Source organism: Drosophila eugracilis, unplaced genomic scaffold (assembly GCF_018153835.1).
Source record: "Drosophila eugracilis isolate 14026-0451.02 unplaced genomic scaffold, ASM1815383v1 contig_90, whole genome shotgun sequence".
NCBI classification, from domain to species: domain Eukaryota; kingdom Metazoa; phylum Arthropoda; class Insecta; order Diptera; family Drosophilidae; genus Drosophila; species Drosophila eugracilis.
The window spans coordinates 7,394,441-7,410,302 of NW_024573812.1; the positions used below are offsets into that span (position 1 = coordinate 7,394,441).

Consider the following 15,862-nt stretch of genomic DNA (forward strand, 5'->3'; position numbering starts at 1 on the left):
AGTTTCTATCAATCTAAAGTTAATCTAATTTCAGCGATCCTTCTATCCATTCGGAGAACACTCCACCCATAGCCTCTCCGGCGAGTCCCGTGCCTGTTCGTCATGGTTTCCTTCGGAGCAATATTGCTTTCTTTGAGAATTTAAAGTTCAAGTGAATATGCGAATGGAGTTTCGTTAGTGTGCGGCCATTGGTTTATCTTCCCGGTGTGGGAAAATGCACGATAATGGTGAAGCCCACAGCCCATAATCCAAACCAAATCTTCGCCAAAAACCATGTGCCATGGCCTCCAATCCCCAGTCCGAAAATTCACAATATGATGTACTTAACTTTAATTGGCACTCAATGTGTGCCATCGTTAATTTTAGTTCGTATTTACTATTACATAATTCTTCTATCCATGGATACTATTTATTTAGCTCTAAGATATGCTTTATGTATTTTTTAGGCGTAAGCGAAACTATTCCCAATTTCAGCTGAATAATAATACCCATACGTCACCCGTACTAGTTTAAATGTTACATAATTGTACTCAATAAAACATACATTTAGAGAATTAAAACTTGCGGGGGTTACGAATATTCACAATACAGTCGGATCTAGGGGTCGTGCAATTATGTTTGGCTGACAGGAGTGATGTTTAGCATAGTATAATTATTTCTACGCAACTTCGAAGCACCAAAATAGGTATTTAAAGAAGAAGTATAGTATACAAAATTCTTATTTTTCTTGACAACAGTCAATAAAAAGATATTTGTTTAGGTATAAAAAATAAATTCCGTCGCCTGGGTCTGCATTTTGAATGCGTCAGGCTGATTTGAGGAGAGTGAAAGAGTGACAGGTGATAAGTTTCTTGTACATTTGGAATGATGATCCCTTCTTGTGAGGCATAAGCCCAACTACTGGGCGCTGTGATTGTGATGCGGATGCTCCGCCAGGTAGATGACGTAGACCAGCGGTATGACGACACACAAGGCGAGTATAAAGATCAGCAGGCAGATCCAGGACAAATCGCAATCCGATCCAGACCAGTCTATGGCACTCAAAGAGGGACCAGGGATGGGACGCACCAGCGGAGCATGTCTGTCCACCATCATGTGGTTAAGCAGAGCAGCGTTTTCCTCGAAGGGTTGCTCCATATTGGCTGCGAACAAAGTTAAGATTTTTAAAGTTAAAACATACTTAAGAAATTAAGAATCGTTTTGAAAAATAGTAGTGATATAAAAAATACCCCTCATTGATTTCAAGTAATGGAGGTATAGGTTTTGTTTTATTTCATGAATTGCCATCTGCAGGATGTATTACAAATTTTCTCGCAGAGGATACAGAATGGTGCCAATAAAAATAATCTTAATTGTAGGTCATATAACGGGGAGTGGCGCTGAACTTGGCGTAGCTCTTGATAACCTTGTTGACGGCCTCGAGGAAGTCCTTCTCGGTAGCCACCTTACGACGCGCCCGAATGGCAAACATGCCCGCTTCCGTGCACACCGATCGGATCTCAGCACCTGTCGAGTTGGGACAGAGACGCGCCAGCAGATCAAATCGAATGTCACGCTCCACAGACATGGAACGAGCGTGGATCTTGAAGATGTGCGAACGACCGTCCTGATCGGGCAGGCCGAACTCCACCTTTCGGTCCAGGCGGCCAGGACGCATCAGCGCAGGATCCAGGGTGTCGGGTCTGTTAGTGGCCATCAACACCTTGATGTTACCGCGAGGATCAAAACCGTCCAGCTGGTTGATCAGCTCCAACATGGTGCGCTGCACCTCGTTATCGCCACCGGCTCCGTCGTCAAACCGAGCTCCTCCGATGGCGTCGATTTCGTCGAAGAAAATGAGACAGGCCTTTTTGGAGCGCGCCATCTCGAAGAGTTCGCGTACCATACGAGCGCCCTCTCCTACGTATTTCTGCACCAGCTCGGAGCCAATGACCCGAATGAAACAGGCGTCCGTGCGGTTGGCTACTGCTCGGGCACACAAGGTCTTTCCCGTTCCAGGTGGGCCGAACAGGAGAACTCCTTTTGGCGGCTCAATGCCCAGGTTGACGAATTTCTCAGGATGCAGCAGCGGAGTCTCCACCACCTCGCGCAGCTTCTCTATCTGCTCCTTGCAGCCGCCGACATCGCTGTATGTGACATCCGGCTTGTCCTCCACCTGCATCATGGTAACCGTCGGATCGATCTTGGGTGGAAGCGGAATGTGGATCTGGTACTTGTTACGGTCTACTCCCACGCGCATTCCTTCCTCGATGTCGGTAGGTGCCACGGAGTCAGCCAGGTCAACTACGAACTTGGCGAACTGCTTCACATTTATTATGTACTTCGGGTCATCAGAGTCGGCATTGATGATCTTGGTGCAACGGGCAACCTGAAGGGGCTGCTCGTTTTGCAGGATTTGCTTATCTGCGGCCAAATCCCAGAGGGCGGGCGGCGCAAGGCCCGTATCGCTCTCCTTGATTCCTGTAAGCTCGTTCACCTGCTTGACCGCCTTTTGGATGTCCTCCTCAATGCTTTTGATGGACTTGTGGTACTGGCTCTGGCCATAGGTCTTTAGCAGCTCAATATCTCCTTCGTCCAACGACTTGATCTCCTTGTCCTCCTTCTCGTCGTGCTTCACCTTGCGCTGGTCATCACCCAGGTAGTCCGGCATCTTGTTTAATTGCAATTGGTATGATTTCGATGTCAAAAATTGAGTTTAAACTATGTTTTCCTTTTGTTTTACGGCGAGAATGACTGAACAATTTGAGATAGAGGTGGGAGAAGCACAGTTGGCACTATTGACTCATCGATAGTTTTTTCAACACTGGACTATCGATGAACGCGCACTGCTAACTTGGAATGCTAAAATACAAACCGCTGACTTTTCGAAATACCATTTTGTGTAATATAATGTATTAAAAAATAATAAGCTATATAGGAGCTAAAATTATTCGACTGATATAATGTTTAGCGAATTATAAATACATCATTTTAGGCTTTCTTATTTTTGAATTCTTTTTGTATCATAAAAATTCAAACTTAAGGTAAAAAATGTTCAAAAGTCCAATTCGAAACTATATTTCCCAGCACTAGCCTTACTTTACTAACACTGTTATTTTTACCGCAAAAACAAATCGCGAAAATCTCTGAGGTAATCTTTAACAGCTTCCAAACTCACCTTCATCATTGGGCGCACCCTGGGCTCCCTCGTAGAACTGTCTTGCCGCTCTGCTTGTGGATGGCTGGTCGGGATCTATGGCTCCGGAAGCGTTTACGGAAGCCACCAGGAGCCGCTCGTCCAGCATCTGACGCGCATCTTCAAGAGGATTGCGTTCGGGGGCTGGTTCTCGTTCAAGGTTGTGCCTGGGACTATTGTTCCCGCTCTGGTGGACGGCAGGCAGAGCATCAAGGCCTCCGTTGCCTAGCAGGACGTTGTGCACGGTAACCGGAATGCGGATGACCCGATGTGCATGTATCTCGTTTTCGCGATCGATCTTATTAAGCCGCTTGATGTCGGCCACGGAGGAATGGAAACGAAGGGCCAGCGCTTGCAGAGTGTCGCCCTCCTGGACCTTCACTTCTAGTGTATTCTCGTAGCGCCCTAGGCGGGCGTGTCCATTTGGCCTTCTGGCCAGTGGGAGCAGGTCCTCGAACTCATCGTCATCGTATGCGGGACGGGCAAAGATATCTTCCACTTCGTCGGGATCCACGTCCTCCAGGTGGTGATTTTGATGGCGCCTGGAGATGAAAGCTCTGATCATACAATCCGTTCACTTGAAAAAGCAACAGTCGAGTTGGCGCTGACTTACGCATTGCGTCGCATTGTGGCCTTGTTACCTCAGAAGGGTTTCGTCGCCTAGATTTCGAATACCTTCCTGGCTTTTGATTAAATCGCACCTCTTTGTTTAGCTCAAGCCAATTAATTAAGACAATTAGTTTTATTTACGTGTAAAGTTTGTTCTTAGCAGCAGCCCACAAACAACAACAAAGGGAAAGCTCCGTCACAGATGACCGAAAATATCGATAACTCTCTGTTATCATACCCTGTTAACTTTAGCAGAATAAACACAGCTGTTTTCGTTTACTAGCTAATTTATATATTTTGATTTTCTAAAATGTCATTATTTGGTTTTTTAAGAAGCCGTACCGCGTTCTGGCTGAGCCTCACCGGTACAACGACTGGATTAGCCTTTTTCATTAAGTGGGTGTTCAACTTTCCACACAGAATTCACAAGTTCTGATCAAAATCCATGTTACAGGGACCTTATGCAAGGCGGTAAGTTCACCACAGAAACCAATGAAACCGGCAAGGTGGTCATCGTGACGGGCGCAAATACGGGGATTGGTAAGGAGACAGCTAGGGAGATTGCGAAGCGTGGGGGCACTGTCTATATGGCATGCAGAAACTTAAAAAAATGTGAAGAGGTATGTTCTTAATTAATAATACTAACTAAAAGATAATTCAAATGCTATTATATCAGGCCCGTGAAGAAATAGTGCTGGAAACAAAGAACAAATATGTGTACTGCAGACAGTGTGACTTGGCTTCCCAAGAATCAATCCGCCATTTTGTTGCTGCGTAAGTCTGGTAATCTATTAAACGGAATTATCACATAATCCACAATTGGCAGCTTTAAACGGGAACAGGATCACCTCCACATACTAATCAATAATGCCGGTGTCATGCGCTGCCCAAGATCTCTTACCGCAGATGGCATCGAACTACAACTGGGAGTAAATCACATGGGCCACTTCCTGCTAACTAATTTATTATTGGATCTACTGAAGGTATGGCGAGCGTTAACAAATATCAAACTTTTCGTAAGAATTTGTATCTCTAGAAATCTGCACCCAGTCGTATTGTGAACGTTTCCAGTCTGGCACATACCCGCGGAGAAATTAATACTGGAGATTTGAACAGCGACAAAACCTACGATGAAGGCAAGGCCTACAGCCAGAGCAAATTGGCCAATGTTCTATTTACTACGGAGTTGGCCAAGCGATTGGAGGGCACACAAGTAACAGCGAATGCTCTGCATCCAGGAGTAGTGGACACCGAGATCATCAGGCACATGGGCTTCTTCAATAACTTCTTCGCTGGGTGGGTATTTACATTACGTTTTTAACCTTATATATCAAAGAAATACTTTTAATTTCAGACTATTCGTGAAGCCTTTGTTTTGGCCCTTCGTTAAGACTCCCAAAAATGGAGCTCAGACCACTTTGTATGTCGCTTTGGAACCCGATTTGTCAAAGGTGACTGGCCAATATTTTAGCGACTGTAAGCTAAAGGAAATGGCACCGGCGGCCATGGACACTCAAACGGCAAAGTGGCTCTGGGCAGTCAGTGAAAAGTGGACCAAGCCAACGATGATCAAAATACACTAGTTCGTATTTTAAAGAAATGTTATTGACAACCCTTCTGTTACTACGCATAAATTTTCCGTTTTTTACAGTCAACAATTCTCCCATTTATCTTGTTTTAGTTATGTTAACTTGGTTAAAGACAGTTGAAAGCTCAAGATTTGAATGTGTACGGACGTGTGTACTCCGAAACCGGTTAGGGGCAATTTCTACATCATTTGTTTAAAATAGATATGTATATCCATTACATTTTAGCTCGAGCCTTCGGTCCAAAAGTTTAGGTTCATTTCACCAGTAGGAATCACTCGAGCTGTCGTGAAAGTGACTCGGTTTTCTGCTTCTTGTCGCAATTATCTATGCTAAGTGTGTTGAGTAGCGGTTCCTTGATTACAGGCTACTCATAGAACCCCGCACTATCAGTTTTATCAGTTGTCGAACAGTAATCGCTGCGGCGATCACCTAAAAACTCGCAGAATTTCGCCCGCGGTGGCACTCTGGAATAGACCACTAAAACGGCCGGACCGATTTGCGAGTATGGAAATCATTATTAGTTTTCTACACAAAATCGCCCCAATATTTCTGGCCCATGGAGTCGTCGGCATTATCGCGTTTTGTGTGAGGTAAGTTGGGCGCCGATTTTAAATGTAACGCTGAGTAGCGTTATCAAAGGCGTATTAAAGTGACGACAAAGTAGTTATCACCGATTAACGGGCATAATTTTCCCCGATTTAGGCTGTATATGCAGGGGGGAAAGTTCAGAAAGCAGACCGACGAGACGGGAAAAGTGGCAATCGTCACTGGCGGAAACACGGGCCTCGGCAAGGAAACTGTGATGGAGTTGGCCAGGAGAGGAGCCACTGTTTACATGGCATGCCGAGATAAAGAAAAAGGTGAAAGAGCTCGAAAGGAAATAGTCAAGGAGACCGGAAACTCGAATGTTTTCTCCCGGGAGTGCGACTTGTCTTCGCTTGATTCCATTCGGAAGTTTGCACAAGAGTGAGTCATAGCGTAAATCAAATGCCTTGCTTTAACGCTGATAATTTATTCTTTTAAAGCTTTAAGAAAGAGCAAAGGGAGCTGCACATCCTGATCAACAATGCTGGTGTCTTTTGGGAGCCTCGCAGACTGACAAAAGAGGGTTTCGAAATGCATCTGGGAGTCAACCACATTGGCCACTTTCTGCTAACCAACCTGTTGCTCGATGTGTTGGAGAGGTCAGCTCCTAGCCGGGTAGTGGTAGTGGCCAGCAGAGCTCACGAGCGGGGTCAGATTCAAGTTGAGGATATCAACAGCTCCGATTTCTATGACGAGGGAGCTGCCTACTGCCAAAGCAAACTGGCTAATATACTCTTTTCTCGTGAACTGGCCAAGAGGCTTGAAGGGACGGGTGTTACGGTCAATGCCCTCAATCCTGGAATAGCCGACACGGAAATTGCCAGGAACATGGTCTTCTTCAAAACAAAGTTCGCTCAGTATGTGGTAGAGTGTGTCCTCTTCAAATCGCCTTTCAATATAAGATGAATTAATTGTTTTCTTTTCCAGAACAATACTGAGACCTCTTCTCTGGTCCGTAATGAAAACACCCAAGAACGGGGCGCAAACCACACTATATGCCGCCTTAGACCCCGATCTCGAAAATATTTCCGGTCAATACTTCAGCGACTGCCATTTGGCCCCTGTAGCTCCCGCTGCCCTCGACGATCAGATGGCAAAGTGGCTGTGGGCCGTGTCGGAGAAGTGGACGGAAATTTCTCTCTAAATTGGGTCAATTGGGTATTGTTATGTAGCTAGTCGCAATTTAAGCCATTTTAATTCTTAAAAAGCCATTGTTATTTATGAATAAAATTAATGCAGGTAATATTTCAAATACACTCCAGAAGTATGTAAATTAAATGTAGATGTTACAAAATATTTATCTTTCAACCCTAGCCTTTTTTTTTGGTAAAAGACGTTCATATTTCTTTGCTATAGCACATTACAAATTTTATTAGTACCTTTAATCGCGATTTTGGAACCTACTTATGTGTCAAACACTCGTCAATAGGTTGTCCACATGATATAGTGTACTGTACAAGAGACAATGCAGTTAAGATCGCCGTGAGAATATAATCCTTGGCGAACTGACGGTCGCAGGTGATATCCAAAATAATCATGTTCTGTAGCGGTTCCAATTTTTGGTGAAGTATTAAAGAGGTGTGCTGAGGAAAGTCGATTGATAAGCAAAATTAGACAGTTCAAGAACGATCTCACCTCGTTGTCAAGAACCATTACGGTCAAAAGACTTGGTCTTACTTTCCGCATGTACAGCCCTTGAACGATTACGATGAGCTGCTGCAGGTGTAATTCCGAATCTCGGAATCGGTCAGTGCACATCCCAAGTATTAGCACATTTAGGATCGGAATGAACACTGGCCCCAAGCAGCCATCCGCAATGATATAGATCTTGTTCTCTAACTCGTCCTCGGCAAACAGACTGCACTCAATCAGCAGTTCCATATTAAATATGCAAGTGAAGATCAGTAAGTAAATAGAGGTCGACAGCCAGCTTAGATTGTCCTTAACGCATTTGTGCAGATTATTTATTCGGAGGTGTAGCTCAAAAAGCAGAAACAAACGTCGATGGTACCGATCCTCAATGTGCTGCCGAAACTCGTTATCCTCGATGAAGCGCTTCAGGAACAGGATAATGGTGTGGTACCAGCTAAGCAGGATCAATTGATAAATGAAAAATCCAGCAAAGCAGTACTCTAGCAGTACCCAGTAGAGAAAGTTCAGCATCAGGAAGTAGGACTTGTTCCAGAGGGAATCCAGCATTATGTAGAGTATCCACAGTTTGAGCAAATATACACCCAGTAATATAGGATCACACTTGTATATAATACCGATCTTTTGCTCGATCACGCTGGTAATTTGTAGGATCTCGTTAACAGTGTGTTTTAAAAACCCCCGATCGCTTTTCTGATGCAGAAAGATCACCAGTCGACGTAGCACATTAATGGCTATTCCCTGCACAAGAACACTCATCACAAAGTCCTGGGCTATGCTACCATGTACTAGCCTTATGTGGATGTAGATAGCCACTCCGAGTACAAAGTATAGTAGATATTGGCTGGCCAGAAGAAATATCTTCATGGCAATTACAACCTTCGACCATACTCGATGGTATTGAGCCTCCTCCATTTGGTTGGTTTGCTCGTTGTAATGTAGCTTGAAGAAATGGAATCCGCTGGCGATTGCGTAAATGGCCCATGCACTCCCTTTAAAAAACAATCGATGTACATTTTGTATTGGACGTTTACGATGCCGGCGAAAATCATCTTTATTCGACATGTCGCCAGGTGCAAATGACCACATTTCTGGTAACCCCTTATTCGTTGTAATTGCAGTGAAAGCTCGTTGGTACGGCTTTTAATCGAGTCGAATTGACATGTTAATATCATGCGTATTAACAATAAGTCCCAAATTAGCCGTGCAAGGCTTTAACAAAAATCATGCAAAGAGTGTAGGTTATCCAAGGCGAAGTTCATATACTCTTCTATATAACTAATATTTATTATATAATTTGGATAGTTCCCTTTAAATTAATAATAAAAAACCTCTTTGCAAAGTACAAAAGGTGAAGGGATCGTTCAACAATAATTTTTCCAGAATTACATTTTTGTGATCATAGCTGAATATATTTTTCAATAAATTACTATTATTATTCTACTATTCTTATAGGCTTTTCCATAATTACACCCATTACTCGTAGATTGAAAGGGTATATTAGAACCGAAATCTATTAAGACATTTCCGTCTGCCCGTCCGTCCGCCCGTCCAACGCTCCATATGAACGCTGAAATTCCAGGAACTAAATCAAGTCGGCTATTGATTATTTTCATTTCATTAAAGATTAAGAAGAAATACTTCAATAGACAGTGACGTTGGCATGTATTTTATGATTATCTCGTTTAAGGCATCAAATGGATTATGAATAAGCATCATATCATTATTAATATTATGTTTATGTTCCAAAGCTCTTATTACATTTACAGAAATTTTAGCCAGATCTACTCGTTCAGCATTGCTGAATAAGAATCCCTTTCATTAAGCTGTTATATTAGTTTCCAAGAATACAGTATATTATACCATATAACTCTGGGAGTACCGGATATAAACCCCAGAGAATTGGAAACGATCTTTTATACGATTAAACGATATGATTTTCTGTACTTTAGTTGCCAAACTTTGAACAGCTGTTAATAAGTCTCGTATGCATAAGTTTCTCTCTGAAATTGACAAATCGTAAACCTCCGACCTTAAACTTGCAATAATGTTTTATACCGGTCCATGAACGTTAATGCACCAAGTATTCACATTCCAAGTTTATAATATTACTCGTATAAAGAAAAGTATAAGTGGCTCTCGTTTTGACAGTCGACACTTGAAGCTGGTAGCATTCGGAACGGAAAAATGATTGCAATTACAGACTACCTGCTGAGTCCGCTTGTATATGGGTCAGCTCTTTCGGCCATTGGAATATATTTTCTCAGGTGATTTTAAGTGTGATTTTCTCAGTGATTATCTCATAACCTTTGCCCCGCAGACAATATATGCAAGGAGGTCAGTTCACCCAGAAAACGGATGAGACCGGCAGAGTTGTGATTGTGACCGGCTGCAACCAGGGAATTGGTAAGGAGACTGTCCTGGAATTGGCCCGCAGAGGAGCCACTATATATATGGCTTGTCGCGATATGAAAAAGTGCGAAAAGGCACGCCTGGAGATCATCAAAGCTACCAACAATCGGAATGTTTTTGCTCGCGAACTGGACCTTTGCTCCATGGAATCCATAAGGAACTTTTCAGCTGAGTAAATATGCGCAGTTTTGATAAAATAAAATAATTATTTAAATTAATATTTAAAGATTTAAGCGAGAGGAAAATAAGCTTCACATTCTTATCAACAACGCTGGCGTTATGGACTGCCCCAAAATGCTAACGAAGGATGGTTTCGAAATGCAAATAGGAGTGAATCACATGGGTCACTTTCTACTCACTCTTCTGCTCCTCGATCTCCTGAAGAGTTCAGCCCCCAGTCGAGTTGTGGTCCTATCAAGCATAGCCCATCGGTTTGGAAGAATTAATAGAGATGATCTAAATAGCGAGAAATCCTACGATCGAAAGTTAGCTTATTGTCAGAGCAAGTTGGCCAATATACTTTTCACGAGGGAGTTGTCAAAACGACTGGAGGGAACTGGAGTTACGGTGAATGCCCTACATCCTGGAGTAGTGAACACGGAACTCTTTCGAAATACACCATTCTTTGGATCGAATTTCGGAAAGTAAATTTAAATTTTTTTTACTCCGGTATTACTCAGTGTATAATTATTAATGATTCGTTTGCAGATTACTTATAGCTCCCTTTATATGGATTTTTATAAAGACTGCAAGGAATGGAGCACAGACATCCCTATATGCAGCTCTGGATCCCAGTTTGAAAAATGTTTCGGGAAAATATTTCAGTGATTGCAAGCCAAAACATGCTGGCTCTGCTGCCCAGTATGATGAGGACGCCGAATTCCTTTGGGCAGAGAGTGTCAAGTGGACGGGTGCTAATGCCTAAGAAACTCGATGATGCTTTTATCTTCACCTTCAGGCTTTGTTAAACATGTTTTGACCGGGTAGCTATTCTAACAAAAAGTGCCTTCTGTTAACGTAACTTTTTATTACTTTTCCCACATATGTACATATGCTTCTTACTTATAGAGTAATATGACAATAAATTCAGGTACTCGTAGATATAAAGATAATGTTAATAATGCCAATAAAATTTTAAATGTACAATCTAAAACTTAGAGCCAACAAAAGAGCACTGCAAAATAGTATTACCTGCATATATTGAAACATGTGGGCTTTTATCTTTTGTTTTTTAACTCTTTAACTTTCTCATTTTTTAAGTGAGTTTGTTTGAGTTTGCAAGTAATCAAACTATTTTTAGTCGCAAATTAGATTGAATTGTTACAAAGTAACCATTTTTTAGATAGCTCAAAGCAAGAGAAATCCTTATTAAAAATGATGATACCCCAAGGGCATAATCAAAGGTTAACTATACAATTAGTTGACTATATCCTGGATTCTAGAATGTTTTTTCAATCAATATAGTTGATCCCAACCCACGAGTTTTTCCCTTAGCTTACTGATATGGAGAAACAGAAAATAGCTACGGCCGCCACGGATGACGTAACTGCCACGTTGCTATGGGCTAAGAACGAAAAATGGAATGGCTTGAATAAAGCCAAATTGGATTAATGGCCACGCAATGCTATTATTTTACACTCATATAGCAAAGTCCGAGAACCAAAATAAAAATATTTCCTAAGAAAAACAATATTTTTTATTATTATTCCGATCTCCATGAAAAATGGATTATTTGTGGGCTTTTCAAAGCTAGCTGTTTATATTTTATTCTGCGAATCAATTAAAAATATAATCTTTGAAAAGTATGTATGTACAGTAAAATATAAAATTTGAAGAGACTTTTTAAGTCAGCAAATGTGTTCAGAGTCAGTTCTTTAGCAACTTTCGCCATCCACAGGTCTAAGATCTTGAAATGTTTCAATTCGGAACATATTTTTTGTACGTCTTGGTCGCCTGCAATCTGTGCAGCATGGTGCAGTCCCAGGACAGTAGGATTCCACCTGGCTTTGAGCGAGTTGGATCGCGCTTTTTCTATATTGAAAACAATGAGTGGAAAACGTGGACTGATGCCAAAAGCAGCTGTCGCCAAAAAGGAGGTCATTTAGCGGCATTCACGAGTATAGATGAGATGCACGCCATCCATGACAAACTTATTAAAGGAAACGGATACTGGCTGGGCATTAATGAATTAGCCAACGAGGGCAACTACATTTCTGAGGCCTCTGGTAAGCGGGCATCCCTGTTAAAGTGGTGGCCAGGAGAACCCAACGACAGGTACTCAAAGGAGGACTGCGTCGGGATGATGAACGCTCATATGTACGATTGGTCGTGTGAATATAAAATGCATTTTATTTGTCAATTGGACAATTTTGTTTAATCCTAAGCTAAAAATTATAAATGATTAATGTTTGAAAAATCAGAAAGATGAATAAATAGTAACTTCTCAGCATACAAAACAATTGTATTCATAGGAAGCTTAAAAAGTTAATCACAGGTTCAAGGATGTCTCGGAGTATCCAGAGATCTAAGTTTTAATTTTGATTTGCAACTGAAATTGAATGAAGAACACAATCTATCAGATGTTCTACTTAAACTTATTATTTTAATAAAAACATACATGTATCTAATTATGAGTATGATCAATCATTTAAAAAAAAATATAACTTGAACACAATGGACGGTATCCAACCCGTACGACAGCTTATCTACGTACGTATTTCATGAAACTTCATCAAATTCGTCTATCGTTAGATTGTAGCTTTAGTTTTAATTTCACAATATTATTTTATTCTTTCTTAGCTACATATGTATCGCATACATTTTGACTTCTTTTTTAATTTCTTTATACTTCGACACCGAGCTTAAAAAGGATAGCGATGTATATAAATTTAAAAGGATTTATCTAATAAACTTTCATTACAAATAATAAACAAAATATTTAACCAAAAAATTGGGTTCTAAATTAAAACGTTCTAAATTTATTCACATATTTAGCACTGACAATAACAGTGAATTTGTTTAGATTTTCTTACATTCAGACGATAATTGATAAGAGCTATAAATATATTTACGTTTAAACTAATTGCTTAACAAGTTGTTTGCTGTCTAAAATGACTTCGGTCAAGTTCGTTCTCTGCTAGCCGATTCATATTCGCACCCGGAGTGCAAGCGTATACGTAATATTTTCGATTTACTCTTACTCTCAAACATATTTGGCTCTCTTCTCGTAATTTCGAAATAAACTCATCGTGAGTAAGCAATATTCATACGGCTGTCGTGTATTTTCTCATAGATAGCACCTATTGTATTTAAACATCAGCTGGAACCGGCTAAGCTCGCATTTGTTGAGAGGTCCCACAACTGGAAACACCTAAGGAATATAATATTACTTCTAAAATGGGTTGTTTGACAAATTGTTTGCTGTGCCCCTTAATTTTCTGGCCGGCGGTCATCGTCGGAGCTGCGTATTTTCTGAGGTAATTTGGCACGAATTAGTTGTACTTAGTATGAGTAATAGGCAAATGGATTGTCATTATACGCAGCAACTGTGTGATAACCAAAATAATAATAAATTCGTATAAATGAATTTCAGAAAATACATGCAGGGCGGTCAGTTCACCAAGCATACTGATGAAACCGGCAAAGTATTCATTGTCACAGGTGCCAACACGGGAATCGGAAAGGAGACTGTCCTGGAGATCGCCAAGCGTGGAGGCACTGTATACATGGCGTGCAGGGATATGAACCGATGTGAAAAGGCCCGACAGGAAATAGTCAAGGAGTCAAACAACACCAACATATTCTCCCGGCAATTGGATTTGAGTTCGCTGGAATCCATTCGTAAATTCGCTGCTGGGTAAGCAAACATGACACATTAAAATATAACTAGATCATAAAACCCTGAATGTACTTTGTAAAACAGTTTCAAGAAGGAGCAGGATAAGCTGCATGTTCTGATCAACAATGCTGGAGTTATGCACTGTCCCAGAACTCTGACCAAGGATGGCTTCGAAATGCAGCTGGGCGTCAATCACATGGGGCACTTCCTGCTCACCCACTTGCTTCTGGATGTTTTGAAGGTATTTTAAATGCTCAACGACTTGCCTAACTTCTTATTAACCCGACTCACTCTTTAGAAAACTGCACCCAGTCGCATCGTCAACGTTTCCAGCCTGGCACACACTCACGGTTCCATCAATACTAGCGATTTGAACAGTGAGAAGTCGTATAGTAGGGTTGGTGCCTATAGCCAGAGCAAATTGGCTAACGTTCTGTTCACCCGGGAATTGGCCAAGCGCCTGGAAGGTACTGGTGTTACCACTAACTCTCTGCATCCCGGTGCTGTGGACACGGAGCTGCTGAGGAACTGGAAGTTCTTGGAGAACAGCTTTGTGCAGTAAGCACAGTACCAGCTTGGTATTAGTTTAAAAGATATTGATTAGTTTTGCATTTTAGATACTTGGTTAGGCCGCTGCAATGGACACTCTTCAAGACTCCTCAGAATGGAGCGCAGACAACACTTTACGCTGCTCTGGACCCTGAATTAAAGGAGGTCTCCGGACTGTACTTCAGCGACTGCAAGCCCAAGGATGTCTCAGCAGCTGCTAAAGACGAAAAAACTGGAAAGTTCCTGTGGGCAGAGAGCGAGAAGTGGACAGGAGTGAACACATCTAAAGTTGATTAAGAAATTGCAAATTCATTACGCGTCATTTCATTATTTATTATTTTAGTAATTGTTAAAATAAAAACGACTGCAATCTTTACTAATTTTGTACATTAAATAATATGTGGAAAAAAATGTTAACTTTGTTGGTAATTCGTTTTCTACTTCCCCTGTAACAGTAGCGTTTAGTAAGGTTTTATTATACAATGTATTACTAAACATTCTATCTACCAGATCTAATATGAACTCGCTGACCTATTTAACACTTTACTAAGAAAGCGAATTAGTTAATAGTTTTTTTTATTACAAAACATTCGAGCTTTCACCTCTTCGAAATAGTCTGTTGTAAATAGATAAGTTTAGACAGTAACGAAAAAGGTAAGGTATTTATGGTCACCACATGTGCACTTTTTACAAAATTTACAAAATATATAAGATTTTTAAGGGAATCGGATAACTAAATAATTTAGATTACTTTTGTGGAATACAACCAGTCGAATCGTTAACGTTTCTAGCTGGACACATATTACTCTGTTAATATTAAGGGCCTTAATAGTTTTGATTACACGATCAGTGCCTATAACCAAAGTATGTTGGCCAGTGTTCTGTTTAATCGGCTTTTCCCCAACCTCTTGAAGGGTACTGGAGTTACGGACGATTCCCTTCAACCAGAAGTGGTAGATATGGAATTATTATTAATAATTGTCAATTCGAAATATTCGGAATGGAGCTTAGACATCTCGACCATGACTTGTTAACATAGGTTGTTGCCCCTGTGTCCAAGGACGAAGGAGCTGCACTCCTCCAGTGGTCGACGGGAAAGATTTGGATAGTCCACTCGTTATTCGATTTAAGCCCATTTCGGTTTATTTTTTTTCAATTGTTTCTATAATTATTTTTCTTTAAATAAAAGTTTCTGAATTTTTCCGTCTTTTTAAAATATGTAAACCTAGATCTGTAATATCTAATACTATCAATTTTTGGTATTTACACTTGTCTGAAATGCAAATATGTTTCACTTTACCAATAAGTTTTGGCATTGATCGAGCAATTTAAATTGCTTGCTTATAACAAAGAGCTTTTTCTCTTAGCCTCAGCGTTCTCTTTGCCATTTGGGTTTTCCGACTATATACTCTGAGAATTAGCGATTATATATGTATGTATATTTATATAGTCGCA

The 15,862-nt window shown here is 41.0% G+C and overlaps 8 protein-coding genes across 20 annotated transcripts in view; 5 read left to right on the forward strand and 3 right to left on the reverse strand.

The window, feature by feature from the left end:
• Positions 1-560, forward strand: part of LOC108112564 (mucin-17) — a 29,581-nt gene extending 29,021 nt beyond the window's left edge. For all 9 annotated transcript variants that reach the window (XM_017222512.1, XM_017222518.1, XM_017222519.1 and 6 more), the window contains one exon: positions 35-560. In XM_017222512.1, coding sequence (XP_017078001.1) covers positions 35-155 — 121 coding nt within the window. In that variant the 3' untranslated portion in view covers positions 156-560. The remainder of the gene's footprint in view (positions 1-34) is intronic.
• LOC108112568 (lysM and putative peptidoglycan-binding domain-containing protein 3) lies at positions 316-3,982 on the reverse strand. 2 transcript variants are annotated; one of them, XM_017222534.1, is made up of 3 exons: positions 3,789-3,982; positions 3,158-3,717; positions 316-1,142 (listed from the first exon to the last, which is right to left on the reverse strand). In XM_017222534.1, the coding sequence occupies exons 1-3, from the start codon at positions 3,800-3,802 to the stop codon at positions 898-900; spliced, it is 819 nt and encodes a 272-aa protein (XP_017078023.1). In that variant the 5' UTR covers positions 3,803-3,982; the 3' UTR covers positions 316-897. The 2 variants fall into 2 exon arrangements, with proteins under 2 accessions (XP_017078023.1, XP_017078021.1); XM_017222532.1 differs by lacking the exon at positions 3,789-3,982 and having other exon boundaries at positions 3,158-3,778.
• Positions 1,250-2,771, reverse strand: LOC108112565 (26S proteasome regulatory subunit 7). Its single transcript, XM_017222526.2, has one exon. The coding sequence runs from the start codon at positions 2,648-2,650 to the stop codon at positions 1,349-1,351; it is 1,302 nt and encodes a 433-aa protein (XP_017078015.1). The 5' UTR covers positions 2,651-2,771; the 3' UTR covers positions 1,250-1,348.
• Positions 3,983-4,011: 29 nt separating the features above from the next.
• Positions 4,012-5,533, forward strand: LOC108112567 (retinol dehydrogenase 12). 2 transcript variants are annotated; one of them, XM_017222530.1, is made up of 7 exons: positions 4,012-4,180; positions 4,239-4,404; positions 4,461-4,558; positions 4,611-4,767; positions 4,821-5,080; positions 5,139-5,366; positions 5,436-5,533. In XM_017222530.1, the coding sequence occupies exons 1-7, from the start codon at positions 4,095-4,097 to the stop codon at positions 5,491-5,493; spliced, it is 1,053 nt and encodes a 350-aa protein (XP_017078019.1). In that variant the 5' UTR covers positions 4,012-4,094; the 3' UTR covers positions 5,494-5,533. The 2 variants fall into 2 exon arrangements, with proteins under 2 accessions (XP_017078019.1, XP_017078020.1); XM_017222531.2 differs by having other exon boundaries at positions 4,013-4,180; positions 5,139-5,442.
• Positions 5,457-7,210, forward strand: LOC108112566 (retinol dehydrogenase 11). Of its 3 annotated transcripts, none has more exons than XM_017222528.2 (5): positions 5,457-5,538; positions 5,737-5,963; positions 6,076-6,339; positions 6,399-6,827; positions 6,886-7,210. In XM_017222528.2, exons 1-5 carry the CDS (start codon positions 5,509-5,511, stop codon positions 7,100-7,102), a joined length of 1,167 nt encoding a protein of 388 aa, XP_017078017.1. In that variant the 5' UTR covers positions 5,457-5,508; the 3' UTR covers positions 7,103-7,210. The 3 variants fall into 3 exon arrangements, with proteins under 3 accessions (XP_017078017.1, XP_017078016.1, XP_017078018.1); XM_017222527.1 differs by having other exon boundaries at positions 6,399-6,822; XM_017222529.2 differs by having other exon boundaries at positions 6,399-6,815.
• A 148-nt stretch (positions 7,211-7,358) lies between these two features.
• On the reverse strand, positions 7,359-8,673 carry LOC108112503 (uncharacterized protein CG1339). Its single transcript, XM_017222382.1, has 2 exons — positions 7,594-8,673; positions 7,359-7,541 (listed from the first exon to the last, which is right to left on the reverse strand). The coding sequence occupies exons 1-2, from the start codon at positions 8,671-8,673 to the stop codon at positions 7,359-7,361; spliced, it is 1,263 nt and encodes a 420-aa protein (XP_017077871.1).
• A 1,098-nt stretch (positions 8,674-9,771) lies between these two features.
• On the forward strand, positions 9,772-11,166 carry LOC108112272 (retinol dehydrogenase 13). Its single transcript, XM_017222095.1, has 4 exons — positions 9,772-9,875; positions 9,929-10,192; positions 10,248-10,664; positions 10,729-11,166. The coding sequence occupies exons 1-4, from the start codon at positions 9,796-9,798 to the stop codon at positions 10,943-10,945; spliced, it is 978 nt and encodes a 325-aa protein (XP_017077584.1). The 5' UTR covers positions 9,772-9,795; the 3' UTR covers positions 10,946-11,166.
• Positions 11,167-13,372: 2,206 nt separating this feature from the next.
• LOC108112224 (retinol dehydrogenase 13) lies at positions 13,373-14,783 on the forward strand. The gene is made up of 5 exons (XM_017222043.2): positions 13,373-13,496; positions 13,613-13,876; positions 13,943-14,099; positions 14,157-14,416; positions 14,476-14,783. The coding sequence occupies exons 1-5, from the start codon at positions 13,417-13,419 to the stop codon at positions 14,702-14,704; spliced, it is 990 nt and encodes a 329-aa protein (XP_017077532.1). The 5' UTR covers positions 13,373-13,416; the 3' UTR covers positions 14,705-14,783.
• The last annotated feature ends 1,079 nt before the right edge of the window (positions 14,784-15,862 follow it).